Source organism: Odocoileus virginianus, chromosome 2, assembly GCF_023699985.2.
Source record: "Odocoileus virginianus isolate 20LAN1187 ecotype Illinois chromosome 2, Ovbor_1.2, whole genome shotgun sequence".
NCBI lineage: Eukaryota > Metazoa > Chordata > Mammalia > Artiodactyla > Cervidae > Odocoileus > Odocoileus virginianus.
Genome location: NC_069675.1, coordinates 67,997,009 through 68,015,752, shown reverse-complemented (window position 1 = coordinate 68,015,752; position 18,744 = coordinate 67,997,009). Strand labels below are relative to the sequence as shown.

The 18,744-nt window shown below is 42.6% G+C and overlaps 1 protein-coding gene across 3 annotated transcripts in view; it reads left to right on the top strand.

Annotated features, from left to right (window-relative positions):
- BABAM2 (BRISC and BRCA1 A complex member 2) overlaps positions 1-18,744 on the top strand; it is a 401,404-nt gene that overhangs the window by 287,345 nt on the left and 95,315 nt on the right. For all 3 annotated transcript variants that reach the window (XM_070449954.1, XM_020886284.2, XM_070449953.1), the window contains exon 8: positions 15,456-15,555. In XM_070449954.1, the coding sequence (XP_070306055.1) occupies positions 15,456-15,555 (100 nt within the window). The remainder of the gene's footprint in view (positions 1-15,455; positions 15,556-18,744) is intronic.

Genomic DNA, 18,744 nt, shown 5'->3' with positions numbered 1-18,744 from the left:
TGGGCTGCCGTCTATGGGGTCGCACAGAGTCGGACACGACTGAAGCGACTTAGCGGCAGAAGCAGCAGCAGCTGTTGCTTTAGTCACGTGGATGGTTTGACATCTTACAGGCTGGTCTGCAGCTTGCTTTTTTTTCCTCTAATAACATATCATGGCCAATGTTCTCACTCAGGACCTTCTCATGGAGGCACGGTACTGCGTCGGAAGAGTTCACTCTAATGTATTCAACTCTGCAGTTGACAGATAACTTCGGTTGTTTGAAATTTGTTGTTTACGTCTGTGATTCGGTCCTACCCATATGAAGCCGTCATTTCTTCTCTAGGAGTTGGCTTCAGTCCCCCTCACCCACTTCCCTTCCCCACTCCCTGCTTCTGAGGAGGCCCCAGTCTCTCAGAATATGCCCACTGCGTGTGTTGAGTCTGAAGGACAGTTGGTGTGTTTGCTGCTCAGGCAGCAAGCATGGCTGCAGCTTAGTAGTTTGGGGATGTGATGTGAGTGAGCGCAAGGGCTCCCCTGGTTCTGAAATGACCTTGACCCCATTCAGGGAGAAAATACTCAGAAGAGACAGTTGTGCTGAATTTGTCATCACCAATACTGAGAAGCAGTCTCGGTCTGACTGGGAAAGAGAGGTGCTGCTGGGAACCCAGCCCCCTCACAAGGGGCTGGAAGCTCTGAGATGGACCGCTGAGCCCTGCGTGCTCAGAACTTGCCAGGTGGCCCCGAAGCTGTGGATCCCTCCCTGCCTTTCTCCTTGAAGACTATAAATATCCACAGAGATTTCTATGGGATATTATCCTTGGAGAGTACTTAGGCCTCCTGAGAATTAAATCATGTCCTAAACTGAATTCTTACATGGAGCAGTCCATTCGGCATCTTCTGTGTGACTCTGGGTGACACTGATGCCCCGCATGCAATATTGACACATTCACTACTGCAGGGTCAGGATTCAATAGCTGTGGTTCAGCCATACAGCTTGTTAAGTAAGTCATTTTGACAGTCCCCTGTATGCTTTTAATATTCCTCTGTTAGTAAATTTTGAATGTTTGATTTTAAAGATTTAAGAGAACAGTAGTAGTAAAAATTCTGAAGCAACCAAGAAAGTGAATTGCAAAGAAGTTAATAATAGGCCAACTTCAATTATATTTGACCAATTAAATTGGCATCATCCTTGTCTACCGTTTCCAGAACTGGTTTCCTTCCTGACACAACCTTTCTGCTTCTGTTGCATCTTGTGCCACTGGGTTAAAGAAAGCAAACACATATCCTTCTGGGGTTATCACATTCCCCCCAGACAGATTTCCCTGAGCTGCCTGGACCATGGGCTCTCCCAGGCTGCCTGCTGCTCCTCCTCAGGCCTGCCCTGCAGCCTTTGTCTGGGAGTGTGTAGACCAGTGTTTATTGTCGTGGCTGATTTGAATTATCTATTGCAGAGAATTGGATAAAAATAGGATTTAAACCAACAGAGGTATTTTTAAAGCAAAAGATGCAGGTAAATAAATTAAGATATTCAGAAACAGGCTCCAGTTTTGCACAGATGGGTGTTAACAGAACTGAACTCCTACTTCCTTCATTAGTAAGTAAACAGTTTATTTAGTAAGATAAAATGTGTTTTTAAATGACAGGAATCTACTCAATACTTGTTTTTGTTAAAGTTCTGACTACGCCGATAGCCTCCTCAGTCCCTCACCTCTTTAAGTTCCCAAGAAAGGACTTTCCCAAGAGAAAGGACTTTCTCGTTATCTTTTCCTCAGTTTCCTCTCCCTAGTATCTCCAGAAAATGGGTCCTCCGGCTTTCCGGGTGCGTTTTGGAGTACAGGGCCTGGAGGGCTGGGAGTCCCGTAGAAGGGAGCAGTGTTCCCATCCAACATCTGTGCCGTGTTTTAGTAGGATGATAGCATCCTGCATTCACGTTTGTAGGCATGTTCTGGGGCAGTAGCTGGCAATGGGGCCTGGCATCTCCGCGGCAGCAGCACAGTGTGGAGCAGAGGTGGGGCTGCTGAGCAGCACCTGCCGGTGGCGCCCCCTTCCCTTCGCTGCCTTGCATCAGTCACACGCTCTGTTCCATTGGGCAGCCAGGGGTATGTGGCAGGGCACGGGGCTGGGAGAAGGGCAGGATGATCAGTGGGCAGCTGGAATGGCATGGATGATTTGGCTCTTAAAGGGGTAATTAGGGCCAGACTGAACATTGCCAAAATTGGAAGACTGGCAGTTTCACCTGTTAGCTAAGAAGATCTTTATCTCCTAAGGATAAAGGACTCCTCCTTCTGTATGTTTGACATGTGATTCTTCCGCTGGTGCGAGGGCGGTTGAGAACCTATCCTATACATAAATATCAGAACCAGCTACAGGGTTTGCTTTTTCAAATCACATGTTTTCCTAAGGTTCTAACATGCTACTCTACAACAGGGATGTATGTGTTAGTTGTGTTAGTCATTTAGTCATGTCCAGCTCTTTGTGACCCCATGGACTGTAGCCCCCCAGGCTCCTCTGTCCATGGGAATTCCTAGGCAAGAATATTGGAGTGGGTTGCCATTTCCTTCTTCAGGGGATCTTCCCGACCCAGGGATTGAACCAGGCTCTCCTGAGTTGCAGGCAGATCTTTACCATCTGAGCCACCAGGGAGGCCCAGAACAGGGATGGGTAGAGATTTCTCTTCTCCCCAGAAGAATCTCTGTAGGGTATCACATCACTTGGGTATAGTGGGGCATGTGAAGGTGGACAGTCACTCCCTAGTGGCTTGTCTGTGGATGGCTCATGTCGAATATGCTAGAGATAATGTTCAAGAACAGACGAACTTCCAACATTAACCAGAATCGCATGCAACTATTGGCCAGCTATGGTTAAACGTCAGTGATGACACATGTATCCTGAGGACAGGGAATAGTGACTTCCCAATGTTTGGAGATTGTGGCACCTTACTGTTGTCTCTAAATGGCTTGGATGTTGGGCACATGTTTTTAATTTTTTTTTAAAAACCACTTTAACTTTACATAAGCCTTTTGTGATAAGTTCAGGTATCATGAGAGCCTGACCTGAGAATTGCTATTGCCTGTAAGCTGAATGTGAATTTTCAATGTCTGCATGCAAATTCAACCTGAACTTTACTCAGCTTGCTAAAATTTGGGGTGCTTTGTGCTCCAACCAGTGGTATTTGGAGTGGCTGCCCTCCTTGTAACGGCAGAAGGATGCCTGAATAATGCTTGAGGCCTCTGCTGACAACCCTGAGCTCTCACAAAACTTTGAAGGTTTGGCCCACATACCATCAAGAAGCCAACATCCCGATCCTAAGTACAGGCCTTGCCTAAGGTTAACAGTAAGACCAACATTTTGTTGCTTCATTTTCCTACTAAGCTCCAGATCGCTGATTGAAGCAGAATTCCAATGTATTGACACACCACCACATTGTTAACACGACAGGGAGGATTTGATTATGGGAGAACAAGTCCAAAAACGGTAAACTGGCAAAAAAAAAAAAAAAAAAGAGAGAGAGAGAAAAAGAAAAAAAGACTCTGGGGCCTTGCTTCTCAAGGCAGCTTTTGTGGTTGCATTCCTTTATTTGATGTGGTTCCCTCCTCCTCCTGTGCCAAACGGTGCAATATGGGAAAAATGATGAAGCTGCAAAAAGGGCGGGATGGCAGGGGGTAGGGGAGATAGGGAGTGAACCATTTAGTAACAGGAGAAAGAAAACAGAGCTTAGGGATCAAAGACAGAAATACCTGTCTCTCCAAGCAGGAAGCAGAAAGAAACACAGGAGTCCTTTCCCCGTGCTCAGGGAAAGGCTGAGACACTGTCAGCTGGCGCCTTTCAGGCCAACCCCGGGCGGGCACAGTAGACGGGGAGGCCAAGAGCTGTCTGCAGGTGAGAAGAATCAGCTTGAGAAAGTCAAGGCTGAGCATGCTGTGCCTGCGTTACCAAGAACTGCGGGGTTAACCTGGGAGGGCCCCAGGGAAGAGGGGTGGGGACCAGAGGTTGCCTCCCATCAGCAGATTATGGGAATCAACACGTTTTAACACCAGCCACCCTCAGAGGCCAATCCTCGGGCAGCATTAGAATCTAGATGAGGAAAAAGCTTCCACGCAGAATCAGAATTTTATTTATTTACAATTTTCAGGCTGGGCAGCCTTTCTCTTGTGTGGTTTGTGACTTCCCAAAGTGACATTTTCTGAGTTTTAAAATTATCTCTCTTTGCACTGTGAAAAGAGCATCTGTGATTCATCTTAATATTTCTGAGGATCAGTCACCAACGAACAGCTAGTATTTCGGGTAGGAGGAAGGCTTTTGTAGGCAGCTTTTTCACCTAGCATAGAAGTAAAAGCACCAGAATATGCCTCAAGCGTCATTTGAGATCACATAAATAGCTCTCTCTTGCAGTTCTAATCCAATATCATTATGAGAACTCCCACAGTCCACGAGTTGCCTAATGTTCACCTCACCCATGCCTGAAAAAGGCTAATGCTTGTGGTTTACCTGCTGATTGAATATAGTTTCTGAAAATGCTTGTGGTTTACCTGCTGATCGAATATAGTTTCTGAGAGGTTTGACCAAAGGATCTGCTTTTCATTTTGGCTGATCTAATCTAGGTCTTTTGGCCTGTATTTCTTCCTGGATATTTTCTTCAGCTTCAGCATCTGTAGAACTGTCAAGTGATCCTTTAATCCTAGTTCAGGAGTCAGCAAACTACAGCAGCCCTGGCCATATCTGGCCTGCAGCCTCTTTTGTATGTCCCGGGAGCTCCAAATGATTTGTACATTTTTTAAATGATTAGAAAAACATTTAAAGAATAGTATTTTGTAACTTGTAAAAATTATGTGAAATTCACATTTAAGCATCCATAAATAAAATTTTACGGGAACACAGCCGCACACACTTATTTACGTATTTCGTCTGACTCTCTTCCTGCTACAGCATCAGACTTGAATAGTTTTGACAGAAATCTTAGGGCTGCAAGGCCAATGATATTTCCTACCTGTCCCATTGCTGACCCTTAAAACCTCCTTTTTCACAGTGACTGTTTCAGAAAAGATAGGTACATTTACAGACTTCTCATGTCCATTTTAGAAATTAAACTCTAGTCATTCTTTATTCTTTCAACCTTAATGCCACAAATATTTATTGAGTGCATACAATGGATGTGGTCTTATTCTTACTTCTGGTGTCTTAGCAGTAAACAAGACAAATAATCCCCATTCTGGAGGAGTTTACATTCTAGTGGAGGGTAATGAGGGGAGACGGTAAACAAATACAATATGCAAAGTGTTTTATGGAGCTCTGTGCTGTAAACAAAGTAAAACAAAGAAGAGGGGTTACTGGAAAAGGAGGTGGATTGCTTTAAATAGGTTGTTGAGGAAACTTTACTGAGAAGGCAGTGTTTTAGTAAGACCTGAAACAGGTGAGGAAGCCCCGCAGACAGCTGGGAAGAGAGCTGCAAGGCAGAGGGGACAGTGGAAGAACTGAGCCATGTGTGCTGAGGTGGAACAACACTTGCATATCCATGGAGGCAAGAATCCAGACGAGAAGCTATGCTAGATTGGACTGAGTCTGAGGAGCCGATCGGTTAGAGCTGGCATGTGCTGAATGGGAGAGCAGGAGCAGTAGGTTTTGCAGGCAGTTTGCTGATGAACAGGTTAAGTTTGAGGTACATTTTATACACCCAAGTAGAGGTGATGAGTAGGTAGTTGGCTCTGTGAGTCCTGAGTTCAGTGAAGGTCTAGCAAGGGTATAAATTTAGAAGTTGTGGGTATAAAAGAGCTATGTTAAGCAGTGAAGCTGGCTGAGATTCAGGCTCAAACCCCAGACTCTTCCTTCTCTTCAGGACATCTCTCACTGTAAAACTACACAGAACTTTTTAAACCTTGAATTTTCTTTTCCATCAAAGTTCAACATTGGCATGCCTCAGGATGGACATCAGAGCTTCTTATCCCCTCTCCGGGCAGATGCCCTTTGATCAGTGGATATCCCAGGCAGCCTGAAGAATGAAACAGGCTTTTCTCATTGGGGCAAAAAACTGCTTGGTGTGGTCCAAGGCCCCACAGCCTGCTTGCTGTCCATAGAGTTCCTAGTCTCTGATCACGTGCCTTACCTTGTGTAGACTCTGTTTCCTCCTTCCTTCCATCTGCAGTCTTGATTTGACAGCTCTTTGCTTTGCCTTTTGGTTACCTGCATGTGACTGGACTTCATTTTGCCCATGTACGCACTTAGCTGTAATTACCTCTTTCTAGTTGTTTCCATAAATGTCTGCTCTCCCATTCTAGACTTTGAGTCCTTGAGAGCACATCCATGTGTTCTTCTTCTCCTCTTGTCCACACTGCCTTTCAAATAGTGACCTCATGCCTTGGGGATGGAAGGCAAATTTGCTTTTTCCACACGCCTTCCCATCCTCATCCCTGTTGTGCATACTTAGGAGGTACAGGGCAGGGTGTGAGGACCACCTGCACCCGATCCACTGGGAACCAGGTCAGCTTAATCAGTCACCTCTGTGGGTGGGCCTTGGGTGTCTGAGTTATTAACAGGCTCCTTAGATCATTCTTATGCAATCATGAAAAGAGTGCAGAGGAAAGATTCCAAACCCACTTTGACTATTGCCAGCCTTAAACCTTGGACAAATTATCCATCTCAAGCCTCTGTCTTATCATCTCTACAGTGAGTTAACACTTGTTAACCTACTATGTAGTGCTCACTCGGTCGTGTCCGACTCTTTCACAGTCCCATGGACTGTAGCCCACCAGGCTCTTCTGTTCATGGAATTTTCCAGCCATGAATACTGGAGCAGGTTCCCATTTCTTACTCCAGGGGATCTTCCCAACCCAGGGATTGACTCTGTGTCTCTTACGTCTCCTACATTGGCAGGCGGGTTCTTTACCACTAGCGCCACCTGGGAAGCCCCACCTACTATGTATGACTGTTGTAAAAACCTAAATGAGGAGCACTTTGGAAACAAATTATAAAGTGCTGTGTACTAGTAGCCTGACTAATTGCATCTTCTGGTATCCCTTCAATCTTGGTGTGTGAAAGCCAGGCTCCAGCTCCCAACAGGTTAGCTCTTGGAGTGCAGAGACCAGTGCTGTGTGTGTGAAGTCATTTATGCTGTTTATAGGCTTATAGCATGTGTGCTTAGTCATTCAGTCATGTCCAACTTTTTGCACTTTGGGCTGTAGCCCACCAGGCTCCTCCGACCATGGGGATTCTCTAGGCAAGAATATTGGAGTGGATTGCCATTTCCTCCTCCAGGGGATCTTCCCAACCCAGGGGTCCAACCTGGGTCTCCTGCATTGCAGGTGGATTCTTTACCATCTGAACCACCTGGGAGGCCCATTCATAGGCCTGAACCTTCAGTGAATACCGACAAACAGGAATCAAGTGGATAAATTTCTCTACCCTGGTCAGATAGATGGTAGTTTTTTCCTCTTCTTTTGTCCATGATTAAAACCTGTGTACAGTGAGGAGGAGAGAGTTATAAAAATGCTTGTGGGTTTAGTCTAGGGTAACTATTATATGCATTGATTTTTTTCCAGCTTTATTGAAGTATAATTGACAAATTAAAATGTAAGATATTTACAGTGTACAATGTAATGATTTGATATATTTGATATGTATTGATTTTTCTCAGTAAGTATGTTTCAAAAGTAATTCATAGGAAGAACAACCTCTACCTGTGTAGTAGAAGAACAGTAAAGTCATTCATTGGAGTCTCAACGTTGTAAATAACAAATTCACTCATTCCTAATAACTAGGGTTTGAGAAATTGTGATGGAATCATACTGCAGGTAACAGGCCAGGGATCAAGATTCAGTAAGAGGGAAAAAAGTTTTTCCTTCCCTTTGCCTGTTCATGTCTTGCGTGGCCAGGCATCATTATAAGTAGTTCATACCAGATCTTAATAGAACATCTGCTAAGTTCATTGTTGTTTTCCAGGGCTTACTTTAAATGCTTTTCCACATGCTAACAAAATCCTGATGGTGGACATCTGTTAAGATTGTCCCTTAAAGGCTTTTCTGAGATGTTAACAAACTTAAACACATTTCTGAACAAAAACTTGGTTAGTGTTCATGTCATTAGACAGACTGTGTTTGCAATTAAAATATTCTCATCTTTTGTATTTCTTGAAGTATAAAGTTTCCCTGCTTGCATTTCCCCTCCTCTCTCCTGGGAAGTGCCCATCAAGTCTTCTGGCCTTCAGAGTTTCTAACAGTTCATTTGCCTATGTTGAAAACATCCCTAACCGCTTCAACTTCAGGTACCTACATAAGTTTAATGAGTGTTGCTGGCACTGGCTCAGGGCTCAGTCAGCCCAGGCATCTGCCTGAAGACACCCAGGCCGGAAGGAGCCTGATAGACCTGGCGCACATGGAACCGGATGTCGGGCCTGCAGATCAGGATTCAGTAGCCACAGAAGTGATCAGTGAAGACCTGAGAGTGGTAGACTGAGGTCAGAGAGACCTAGATTTAGATGCCGAAATGGCCACCCTCTCCAGTATTCTTGCCTAGAAAATTCCATGGACAGAGGAGAGGAGCCTGGTGGGCTACAGTCCCTGGGGTCACAAGGAGTCAGACAAAACTGAAGCAACTTAGCATGCACATACTGCCATTTTACCACCTGTGTGACTTCAAGGAGGGTTATGTGGCTTCTCTAAGCTCTAGCCTTCTCATCTGTAAAACAGGACAACACCTCTCATGTAGATTGATGTGAAGAAGAAATGGTATCATTCATGTAAAGCACTCAGTATAGTGCCTGATATTACACATAAAGCTTCATAAATGGAACTGTTATTAACCACTCCATTCTGTGGAGAATTCATTTTACCAACTAAACCCCCCATATTGCCTTTTAAATTCTCTTCTTTTATACTGCGACTAAGCAAAGAATGTGTATGTGCTTTTTCGCTCTGTCATGTCTGACTCTTTGTGACCCTATGGACTATAGCCCGTCAGGCTCCTCTGTAAATGGGGATTCTCCAGGCAAGAATACTGAAGTGGGTTTCCATGCCCTCCTCCAGGGGATCTTCCCAACCCAGGAATCAAACCCAGGTCTAGTAAAGACTACCTGATTCAAATTTGATCATTATAGTATGCCTACACCTTTTAAAATTACTCTATTTAATAACTCCATAACCTTCTAGGTAATTTAACTTAGCAATTTCAACTTCTTTAGACTTTGCTCCAAATAGGAATGTTTTCTGAGTGTTTAATCCTACTCACCCTATCTCAGAACATTTCCATTTTTATATGTCCCTTAAAAAATGGGAAACAACAAATGGAAAGCAACAAATGAAATAATAAGACCTGATTTTATGCCATGAGGTATGTTTGGTGGAAATTTTTGATCAGGTACACAAATGGAATACAGCCAGGCCCATATCCGTGTCTCAGTGAACCTCTCATCCAGTGTGACTCCCTGGATTTTCTCCTACTTATAAACTTAACTTGCCATTATGATCTTTTATTTTATTTTCCTGTTATATTATTTTATTCCCTGTTATAGTCATTGAGATTTTCAGTATTTTGAATTAAACTCTGATTTTGTTTAACTGAGGGGTGGAGAGGCTCTTAACTAAGGGCCTTTAAGTAAGATTCAAAGCTGAATCTATAAAATGAGACAGTGGCTAACAACAGCTGTAGAAAATGCTTTACTAAGAAAAAGAAAATCCAGTTAGGAAAACAACAACAACAACAAAAACCCAGACTCTTTGCTTAGTGTAGTATTTGTACTTTTGGAAACTACATATGATTTTTCTTTATCCTACCCAGTTAATATCTTGTGACATGATATCTTAAGAAAAAGTGGGATAACAAGGTGATGAATTTCATGGATAAAGGTTTTCTAAGGATAATTTCAGCCACTTCTACTACTGTTTCAGTATATAGGTAGGGATTCGTAGAGATTAGAGTTTTAGAAATTCCACACCATCCTTCTTATGAAAAAAATTTCTAAAGAAGAAGGGCACAGGCTTTGGAACCAGAGAGACTCGGATTCAAACCCTGCAACTTACTTGCTGCATAATCTTGGACAAGATACTTAGACTCTTAGAATCTCAGTTTCCTGATCTGTAAGTTGGGCTAATTAGATCTACCTGGCAGAATTCTTGGGCAGTTTTGAGCTAATGAAACATTTAGTAGAGTGCCTGGCAAAAGTGGATACTCAATAAATAACAGTGACTTTTGTTTTTATTGTAATGGCTTTCCTGGCAGGCTACCAGGTAACATACTCTCTCATTATAGAGTGCCCTAGATTCTTGAGGTCCCTGGCATTTCTCTACCTTGAAAGGAGTTAACAGTGGTGCCCGAGTCTTGTATTCAGAATGGAAAACTCAGTCCAGAAACAGATTTAGGCCTATAGTTCATGTTTATTGGATTGAATTGAAGGCTCACCTTTCTTTAGGATTTCTCTTAACTTGGGGGCCAGTGGCGGCTGGGTCCTTCTATCATCCTTGAAGTTCTTCATTTTCATGCTTCACCCTCACACTCCCCTGAACCTTACTGTGGAGGAGGCAACCAGGTCAACTTCCTGTCCCTCGGAACCGGGTTCAAAGGCAAAAATGAGACACCAAGACCACTTCACGCATCCCTGACCATGACTTGACATAACCCTGGACGTGAAATACTCACATAAGAGGCATTCTAGCACAACATCTCTCTTGGAGTGTATGGTGCTATTTTCATATTAGTGTAACTCTAATTGTTAACTTTAACCCTTGAGAGAGATAGGTCTTTTTGAGAGTAGTCGTATCCCCACTGTACTCAGGGGAAAGTGAAGAAGGACCAAAGAGAGCAGATTTGATAGAAGCAAGAACTGCAGTTGAAAATCAGTGGCCCTTCTGGTTTTCTCCGGTGCTAAATCACGTTTTCTTCATTTTTATTTGGCCAATAAGGTAAGGCCCCACAGGAAGAGGGGGGAGTTACTATTTCATAATGGGTTAAAAACCCATTATCCCAAGTCAAGCTTGCAGGCAGGCTTATTGCCTGCCTTTTTCCAGGTCAGAATGCCCCAAAATATTTCCTTATGCTATCAACTGTAGCCAAGTCAAGTCTTCAATATTAGAGACGCTTTGAATATTTGCAGACAGAGCAAGGTCCACAGAGGCTCAGTTAGCTGTATTTGCATGGAAACAATAGTATTAGTACATAGACAGTTCTTGTATTTGACTTTTAGAACCCAAGGAGAACAGACTTGGAATTGTTTTTCTGGCTACCTTTGGGTCTGTTCACCTCCACCGCTGGAAAGGTTTCTCCAGCTCTGGCCTTGTGCTTCTCATTTCTATCCATGGACTCAGTTTCAGTTCTAAGAATAATCAGCTAGTTTCATGTTTCATTGCAGCCCATAAGGAGATAGAAGATGCTTTCTCATCAAAGCAGCCCTTTTCACCCTCTCCTCTCAGGTTCATCCTGAGACCCTGCCACACCAATTCAGTTTCTCCATCTTTTAACCCAGCTTTCTCCCTGAACCACTCCAGAGATCAGAAGAGTCTACAGCCCCAGTGGTCCCTTTCATCTCCCCGTGACCCCGTCCCCAGCCCCTACTCAGCCATGGAGTGGGTTAGCAAGGCCCGGCTTCTCGCCAGCCAGCCCTGCATTCCTGAGAAGAGCTGAGTGAGCCTGGGCATGCCTGCAGAGAGAGAGTTTTCTCTTGTACACGCTCAGCGCGGTATTTTTTGATTCATGAATATTAAAGGACTTAAGATCACAAGGCCTTACCTCCTCCATCTTGCACCCTTTGGAAACATAATAGCTCTTTTATTTCATGGCACTTGACTTTGTTTATTCAGCACGATCAGGGCAGCATTCAGGCTATAGCAAGCCTGTTAAATATTTACCCATGAGGCGGATATTTATACATGAATCAGCAGCACTTATCAGCGTGCAGTGCTGGAAGTCAGGTTCAGAACTCTCACAGGCTGAAAAACTACTGAGTTAAATAAAGAGTGCGGCAAGTGTCCGTTAAGAAATCAGCTCTCATTTAAAGCTATCCTTTGTAGTATCTGAAGTGCTTCACACATTGAGGCTTCCTTCCCCTGCACAGCTAAGTCATTCACAATTGAACATGACAGTGGTTGGTCTATCACATCCGAGATGCAGTGAATCTGGTTGTTTGACCATCTGGGTGTGAAGACAGTCAGGAGGAATGCTTGCCCTGCTGCCGTGTGGAAGTTGTAAAGGGAGATGAGCTGTGTAGCACTGTGCTTCCGTGGTGGTCTGAGTGCTTCTAGAAGTCCTTTGCTGCAGCTATAACCTCATTGAAATCCTGACCCTGCTCACTGGTAGTCATCCCCAGTGTGTCTTTCCATTCTTGCACCCCCGCTTGGGTGCCATAGTGGTAAAGAACCCACCTGCTAATGCAGAAGATGTAAGAGACATGGGTTTGATCCTTAGGTCGGAAAGATCGACTGGAGGAGGGCAGGGCAACCCACTCCAGTATTCTTGCCTAGGATTTCCTAGACAGAGTAGCCTGGCAGGCTACAGTTCATGGGGTGGCCAAGAGTCAGACACAACTGAAGTGACTTAGCACACACACTCCCTCCCCAGGGAGGTGCATAATTCAGCAGTCGCAGTAGCAACAGGCTTCCCTGAATTCATATCCTAGCTGTACCATTTCCCGGTTGTGTGACTGCAGGGAAGTTTCTTCTGCTCCCTGAGCCTCAATTTCTTCACTTGTAAAATCACAGGGATGATTTCCACCTCATTGAGTTGTAGAGAGGGTTCAATTAGATAATGGGAAAGCACCTAGTGACCAGGGTTAGTTCTTGATAATCACAGAAGCAGGGTGCGGAGAGATGGCCCTGGCAGCCGAGCAGCCGGCCTTCGGGTTTCTCCAGACCTCTGCTTCTTGCTGTTATTATAGGTAATTTTTGTTTAATGGCTGTATCTCAGAAGTAGAGAGAGAGATTCAAGTTGACTTTTCACACACAGTTTTTACTCATTGTATTCAATATAGTGAATGATTTAAAACTTATTCTGTAGTATTTTATACAGGTCAAAGTCCATTGCTATCAATTCCAGGGAACTGTCCAAATCATTTGGGGGAGGGGGGAGCGGTTTATTATGCTAAAGATTGTGTCTCTAAGTAACCTGTGAGAAGCCTGGATCTTAGTATTCTGTTATGCAGATATTTCACCAAAAACCACAGGCTATAGATACTGGATTTGTTGTTCTTGTAATTTAAAATTTTCTTCTTAATCAGTTTTCCATCCTAATGGAACCATTAGACCCTTGGAGTGAGATGTGCACCCTCTGTGTACTTTTGCATACATAAGAGGAAACAGAAGGCCTTTCTCTAGTTCACAGAAAGTCACAGGAATTTTCCTAGCTTTCTTGAGTTGAGGCTAAATCTCATCTAGTGTCTACTCTGAGAGTAGCAAATGGAAATGATGTTCTTGCTAATTCTGTGCAGTTGCAGGGTGTACGTGATTCATTAATGTCATACTTAGTCAAACGCTGTCTCAGAATCTTCTCAGTTGTCAGAGTTGTGCGTTTTACTTATCTTCTGAGTAGGGTAAGTCAACAGCGAATGTTTCCACTCTGTATTGAGTTACTTGCATCACCTGGAATTTTGTTTCTTGGGATTTCTCATTCCCATAAATAAACATAATATTCATTTTTACCTAAAAAAATTAATTTCAGAAATCTGTAGTCAACAGAGAGACAGACTAGTCCTGGAGTCCTTTGGCTAGTTACAGATAATTGTTCCTTGTACCACAGACTCTGTGTGTGTGTGTGTGTGTGTGTGTGTGTGTGCGCGCGCACGCGCGCGCGCTTGCGCGCACGCTCAGTCACTTCAGTCGTATCTGACTCTTTATGACCCTGTGGATGGTAGCCCGCCAGACTCCTCTGTCCTTGGGATTTTCCAGGCAAGAATGCTGGAGTGGGTTGCCCATTTCCTCCTCCAGGGTTCTTCCTGACCCAAATATCAAACGCGCATCTCCTGCACTGCAGACTGATTCTTTACCACTGAGCCACCAGGGAAGACCACAAACTCTAGACTGAGTCTCTCTGCTCTAAACTATTTGAGAATGATTTTCCAGACTGTTATTGTGAAATGTTTTGTTTCCATTTACAATCTCATTACAGTGGGGACTTGGATAATGAATAATCACAGCATTAAGGGATTGAAGGGTCTTTTTATATCCTGTTTGTCTTAAAGAAATGGTTTAAGGGGGTTATAGAAATATACACATTAAAATAAAATTCAAGTAAGAGAAACAAATTAGGACCAAAGAAGAGTAGGAAAAAAGATGAAATCAAGATTAAGGATGATATAAAAAATGCATGCTATAAGGTTCTGAATGATTTTCTTAATAATTCTATGCCAGTTAATTTAAGCTGAAAAGAGAATCTCCAGGAAAGTTCTGGAAACTGTTTCGAGATCAGCAGTGTGTCTTAGTGCTTGGATTGATGATTTTTTATTGTCCCTTCTTGTTTAGATGAATCGAATATCAGTGTTGACTGTGATTAGTTACACACTTTCTACCCATATTGGCCCACAGACTCCAGAACAGTATTTCAGCAAATGCTTAACTGCTTAACACCATTTAAAAATTGAGAGCTTAAATCATCTGGATTTCTGGCTTCAGTTGAAAAATTAGGATCTGATAAGACCAGGTGTGTGTTCCTTCATGTTAGAAACCAGCTGAGGCTGAGCAGTGGGAGCCCTTCCCACTGTGTGCAAAATCTCCAGTCCCTACCTGGTTCTCTGCACTCATTTACAAAACCTGTCTGGGCTGCCTAACCCCCAGGAGATTGCATCCCCTTCTCTCGATACCTACTTCACATGGCTCAGTGGTAAAGAATCTACCTGTAATGCAGGAGACGTGAGTTCTATCCCTTGGTTGGGAAGATCCCCTGGAGAAGGAAATGGCAACCCACTCCAGTATTCTTGCCTGGAAAACCCCATGGCCAGAGGAGCCTGGCAGGCTACAATCCATGGGGGTGCAAAAGAGACACGACTGAGTGACTTTTTCTCACTTCACTCACAAGAATGAGAAAACTAAATTCCAAAGAGGCTGCTCAAGGCAGCCAAGCCAGTGAGCTGCAGAACTAGTCCCTTTGGTTCTCTATAACACTGGCACATCACTTCAGTATTTAATGAACAACATATCTTTGCTTGGCTCAATTATGAATTGGGCATAATTAAGAGTATAAAAGTCTGTGTTTCAGTAACAGGTATAACCCATTCGTGTTGGTAAGACATTTATCTGTGCCAGTCAAAATTTGCTTATCTGTTCTTTTGTGATAGAATCATGAGTTATTTATCGTTAGTTGTTAGTTATGTGTAATGTGAACATGCTGCTGTAACAAAATGGATTAAAATATAGAAATGGAATCATAAAGTGAAGCATCTAGTTTCACCATCATTGATTCAGGCAGTTGGTGGGCAGACTTGGACAAGAGAAACCAAGTGTGTTGGGAATGTCTCCTAAGTTGCTTGAGCCCTAAGAGATGTATCCACTATACTCTTGTCCTTTCAGTGCTCTTGGCGGCTCCTCGGCTCTTCACATCCCAGCTTTTCCAGGAGGAGGCTGTCTCATTGATTATGTTCCCCAAGTGTGCCACCTGCTCACCAACAAGGTAAAAGCAAGTCCCCTGCCTCCCCAGCCTTGTAAGGCTCCTTCATCCAGTGTCATTTCCCCAGCATCATGGTGCAAGACACCATCCTCTCCACCCCATCTTAGTTTCAACCTCCATCTGACATGGCCTTTCCTGCTATGAATTAGATTTCATCAGTTTCTCTCCCACTTTGTTTGCCCTCCTTCCTTTTCTAAGGATTCTGACCTCCCTGTTCCAGTCTTATCTTCATCTTTTTTTTTTAATTGGAGGATAATTGCCTAACAATATGTTGTTTTCTACCATACAAAAACTGGAATCAGCCATAAGTGTATGTATGTCCCCTCCTTCAAGAACCTCCCTCCTGGCTCCCCCGCTCACTCACTCCTCTGGGTTGTCATAGGCCCTGGGTTAAGCTCCGTGTGTTATACAGCAGTTTCCCACTAGCTATCTGTTTACATGTGGTAATGCATGTGTTTCAATGCTACTCTCTCAGTTGGCCTCCCTCTCCTCTCACTGTGTCCACAAGTCTGTTCTCTATGTCTGTGTCTCTATTCCTGCCCTGCAAATAGGTGCCTCAGTACCATTTTTCTAGATTTCATATATATGCATTAATATGCAATACTTGCTTTTCTGACTTACTTTACTCTGTATAACAGGCTCTAGGTTCTTCTACTTTACTAGAACTGACTCAAATGTGATCCTTTTTATGGCTGAGTAATATTCCATTGTATATGTATACCACAACTTCTTTATCCATTCAGCTGTTGATGGACGTCTAGGTTGCTTCCATGTCTTGGCTATTATAAATAGCAGTGAACATTGGGGTACATGTGTCTTTTTCAATTATGGTTTTCTCGGGGTATCTGCCCATTAGTGGGGATGCTGGATCATATGGTAATTTTATTCCTAGTTTTTTAAGGAATCTCCATACTGTTCTCCATGGTGGCAGTATCAATTTACATTCCCACCAACAGTGCAAAAAGGGTTCTCTTTTCTTTGTACCCTCTCCAGCATTTATTATTCGTGGATTTTTTTTTGATGATGGCCATTCTAACCGGTGTGAGGTGATACCTTATTGTAGTTTTGATTTGCATTTCTCTAATAATGAGTGATGTCGAGCATTTTTTAATGTGTTCATCGGCCATCTGTATGTCTTCTCTGGAGAACTGTCTGCTTAGGTTCTTCATCTTTTAAACTTTTATCTTCTCATTCTTGAATTTCCATTATGCCCTAAGTTTTTGCTTCTTCTTATGGTTTAAACCTTCTTATGGTTTAAAAATTTTGAACTCTTTCATTTCCCAATTATTATGTGTGTATGTGTTTGCCACTAGTTAATATCACAGTGATTCTGTCGAGCAGCTCTCATCTCTTTCTGCTTTTCTGTACAGCATGTTTTAATAGTTGGTTCCTGATTCTTCCTGTCATGCCCAGGAACAGTTTGCCAAAGTCCTGCTTGTTGGGACAGGATTTCCAGGTTAGCTTGGCTTATAGCCAGATTATAGCCAGATTATCTAAAGCTTTCCCTTAGCTGCGTTAGTGAGCCTTTACACTGGCAAGTAACTAAGCTTACACTATTGGGTCTTATCAGGTATTTCTGCAAGTATAGAATATACTTGTTAATGTCCAGCCAGTTTATTTAGCTAAAAACTGGAGCTATTAGTCCACAGACAATACTGACTTTCTTTCTTCTCCCACATGGACTTAGTTTGCTTAATTCCACAATCCTATTTTCTTTGCTTCTGTTGACTTGTTCACAATGGCTTGGAAAATAAATCTTTTGTTTGTCTCTTTCATTCAAAAGATAGCTCATCTCTGTATAGAAAATACTTTAGAAATATAATAATATTTCAAAGTCTTCAGTATTATTTTTAAATGTCAAAGGAACTAAAATCTGGCAACTCTGCAGTCTGTGGGCTGGGCACAGATTCTAGGGCATTTAACTCTCACGGCGTGGTTGCTGTTCATTGGACCAGATTCCCCCAGCCCCTGCCCTCCCACAAAACTGATCCGAGGACAGCATTCTTACTTACAGTGTAGGTTTTACACTGCCTTCAAATCTGTGTCCCAGTATTATAGAGAAAAATCCAAATTTGGTCTTCCAGAACTGAGAAGAAAAGCCTTTTTAAAGCTCTCCAATTGAGATTAATTTCTAGTCATACATTCTCCTCAAAAAAAATTGTAATACCATTTTCCCAGAAATACAAGAATCAGTCAGTTTTTCTTATCTGGTTCCCTTTCATTAATTTCACTTGTGTTTCGAAATTGATGTTCTTCTGCTTGCTACAAATGAGGACAGTATGGGCTGCTTTTAGAAACAATCTCTTCAAATGAATTTCCATAATTGCATTGGAATCTATCTTTATAGCCAGTTTTGTTGTGGGTTTCTGTTAAAATGGTTTTCTGTTTTTAAAATCAAGTATACAGAACTGTTTTCATCCCCTTTTTAAACAAAGCCACTTAAGCAAACTTATCATCTGTTTTTCTTTCCCCAAAATAACATTTCTGATCCTGCCTTAAGCCTGCAAAGCAAGCACTGTTTTTATAAGTTGACATAAAACCCCTATTATATAAATAGAATTGTTTTACTTTTAAAGGGTACAAATGGCTATCAGTACCAATTGTGTCAAGGTTATTTCAAGCACTTTATCTTGAGCTTTTGTTATGCATGGAGACTCAGTGTGACAGCCAATATAAACTATTTGGGGGGTCTTTTTATCCCACTGTTTCTTTCAGCCATTATAAAGACATTTTATAAGGAATGTATTTCTGCCTTAGAAACTGATGGGTAAATGACTAACTTTCAGATGCCTAGCTTAATGAGTTCACGATTTTTTTAATAGAAACTGTCACTTGGTGTTAAGAAGGAAATATAAAAAGGCAAAATAAAATTGCCTGTTGTAACACTCCTTATTCTGAATGTTACAAACCTAAAAAGAAATAATTGAGCATTACTGTCCTTTTCAATAGGACTTGTAGTTCAAGATAACCAAATAGACCCATTTGATGAGAGGAAACTCTATATGGAGAATGCCAGCTGTTAAATGAGATAGAATGAGAAAATACAAACATACCATTTTTCAGGCCTCAGTTGAAGTAATTGATTCAGGCAAGGATACTAAAACAGATACTAAAACCACTAAGGAATTTGATCTTCCCATGCTTCGAGGAGTGTACCCCTGGATTACTCACTCTGGCAAAAGGGAACCATTC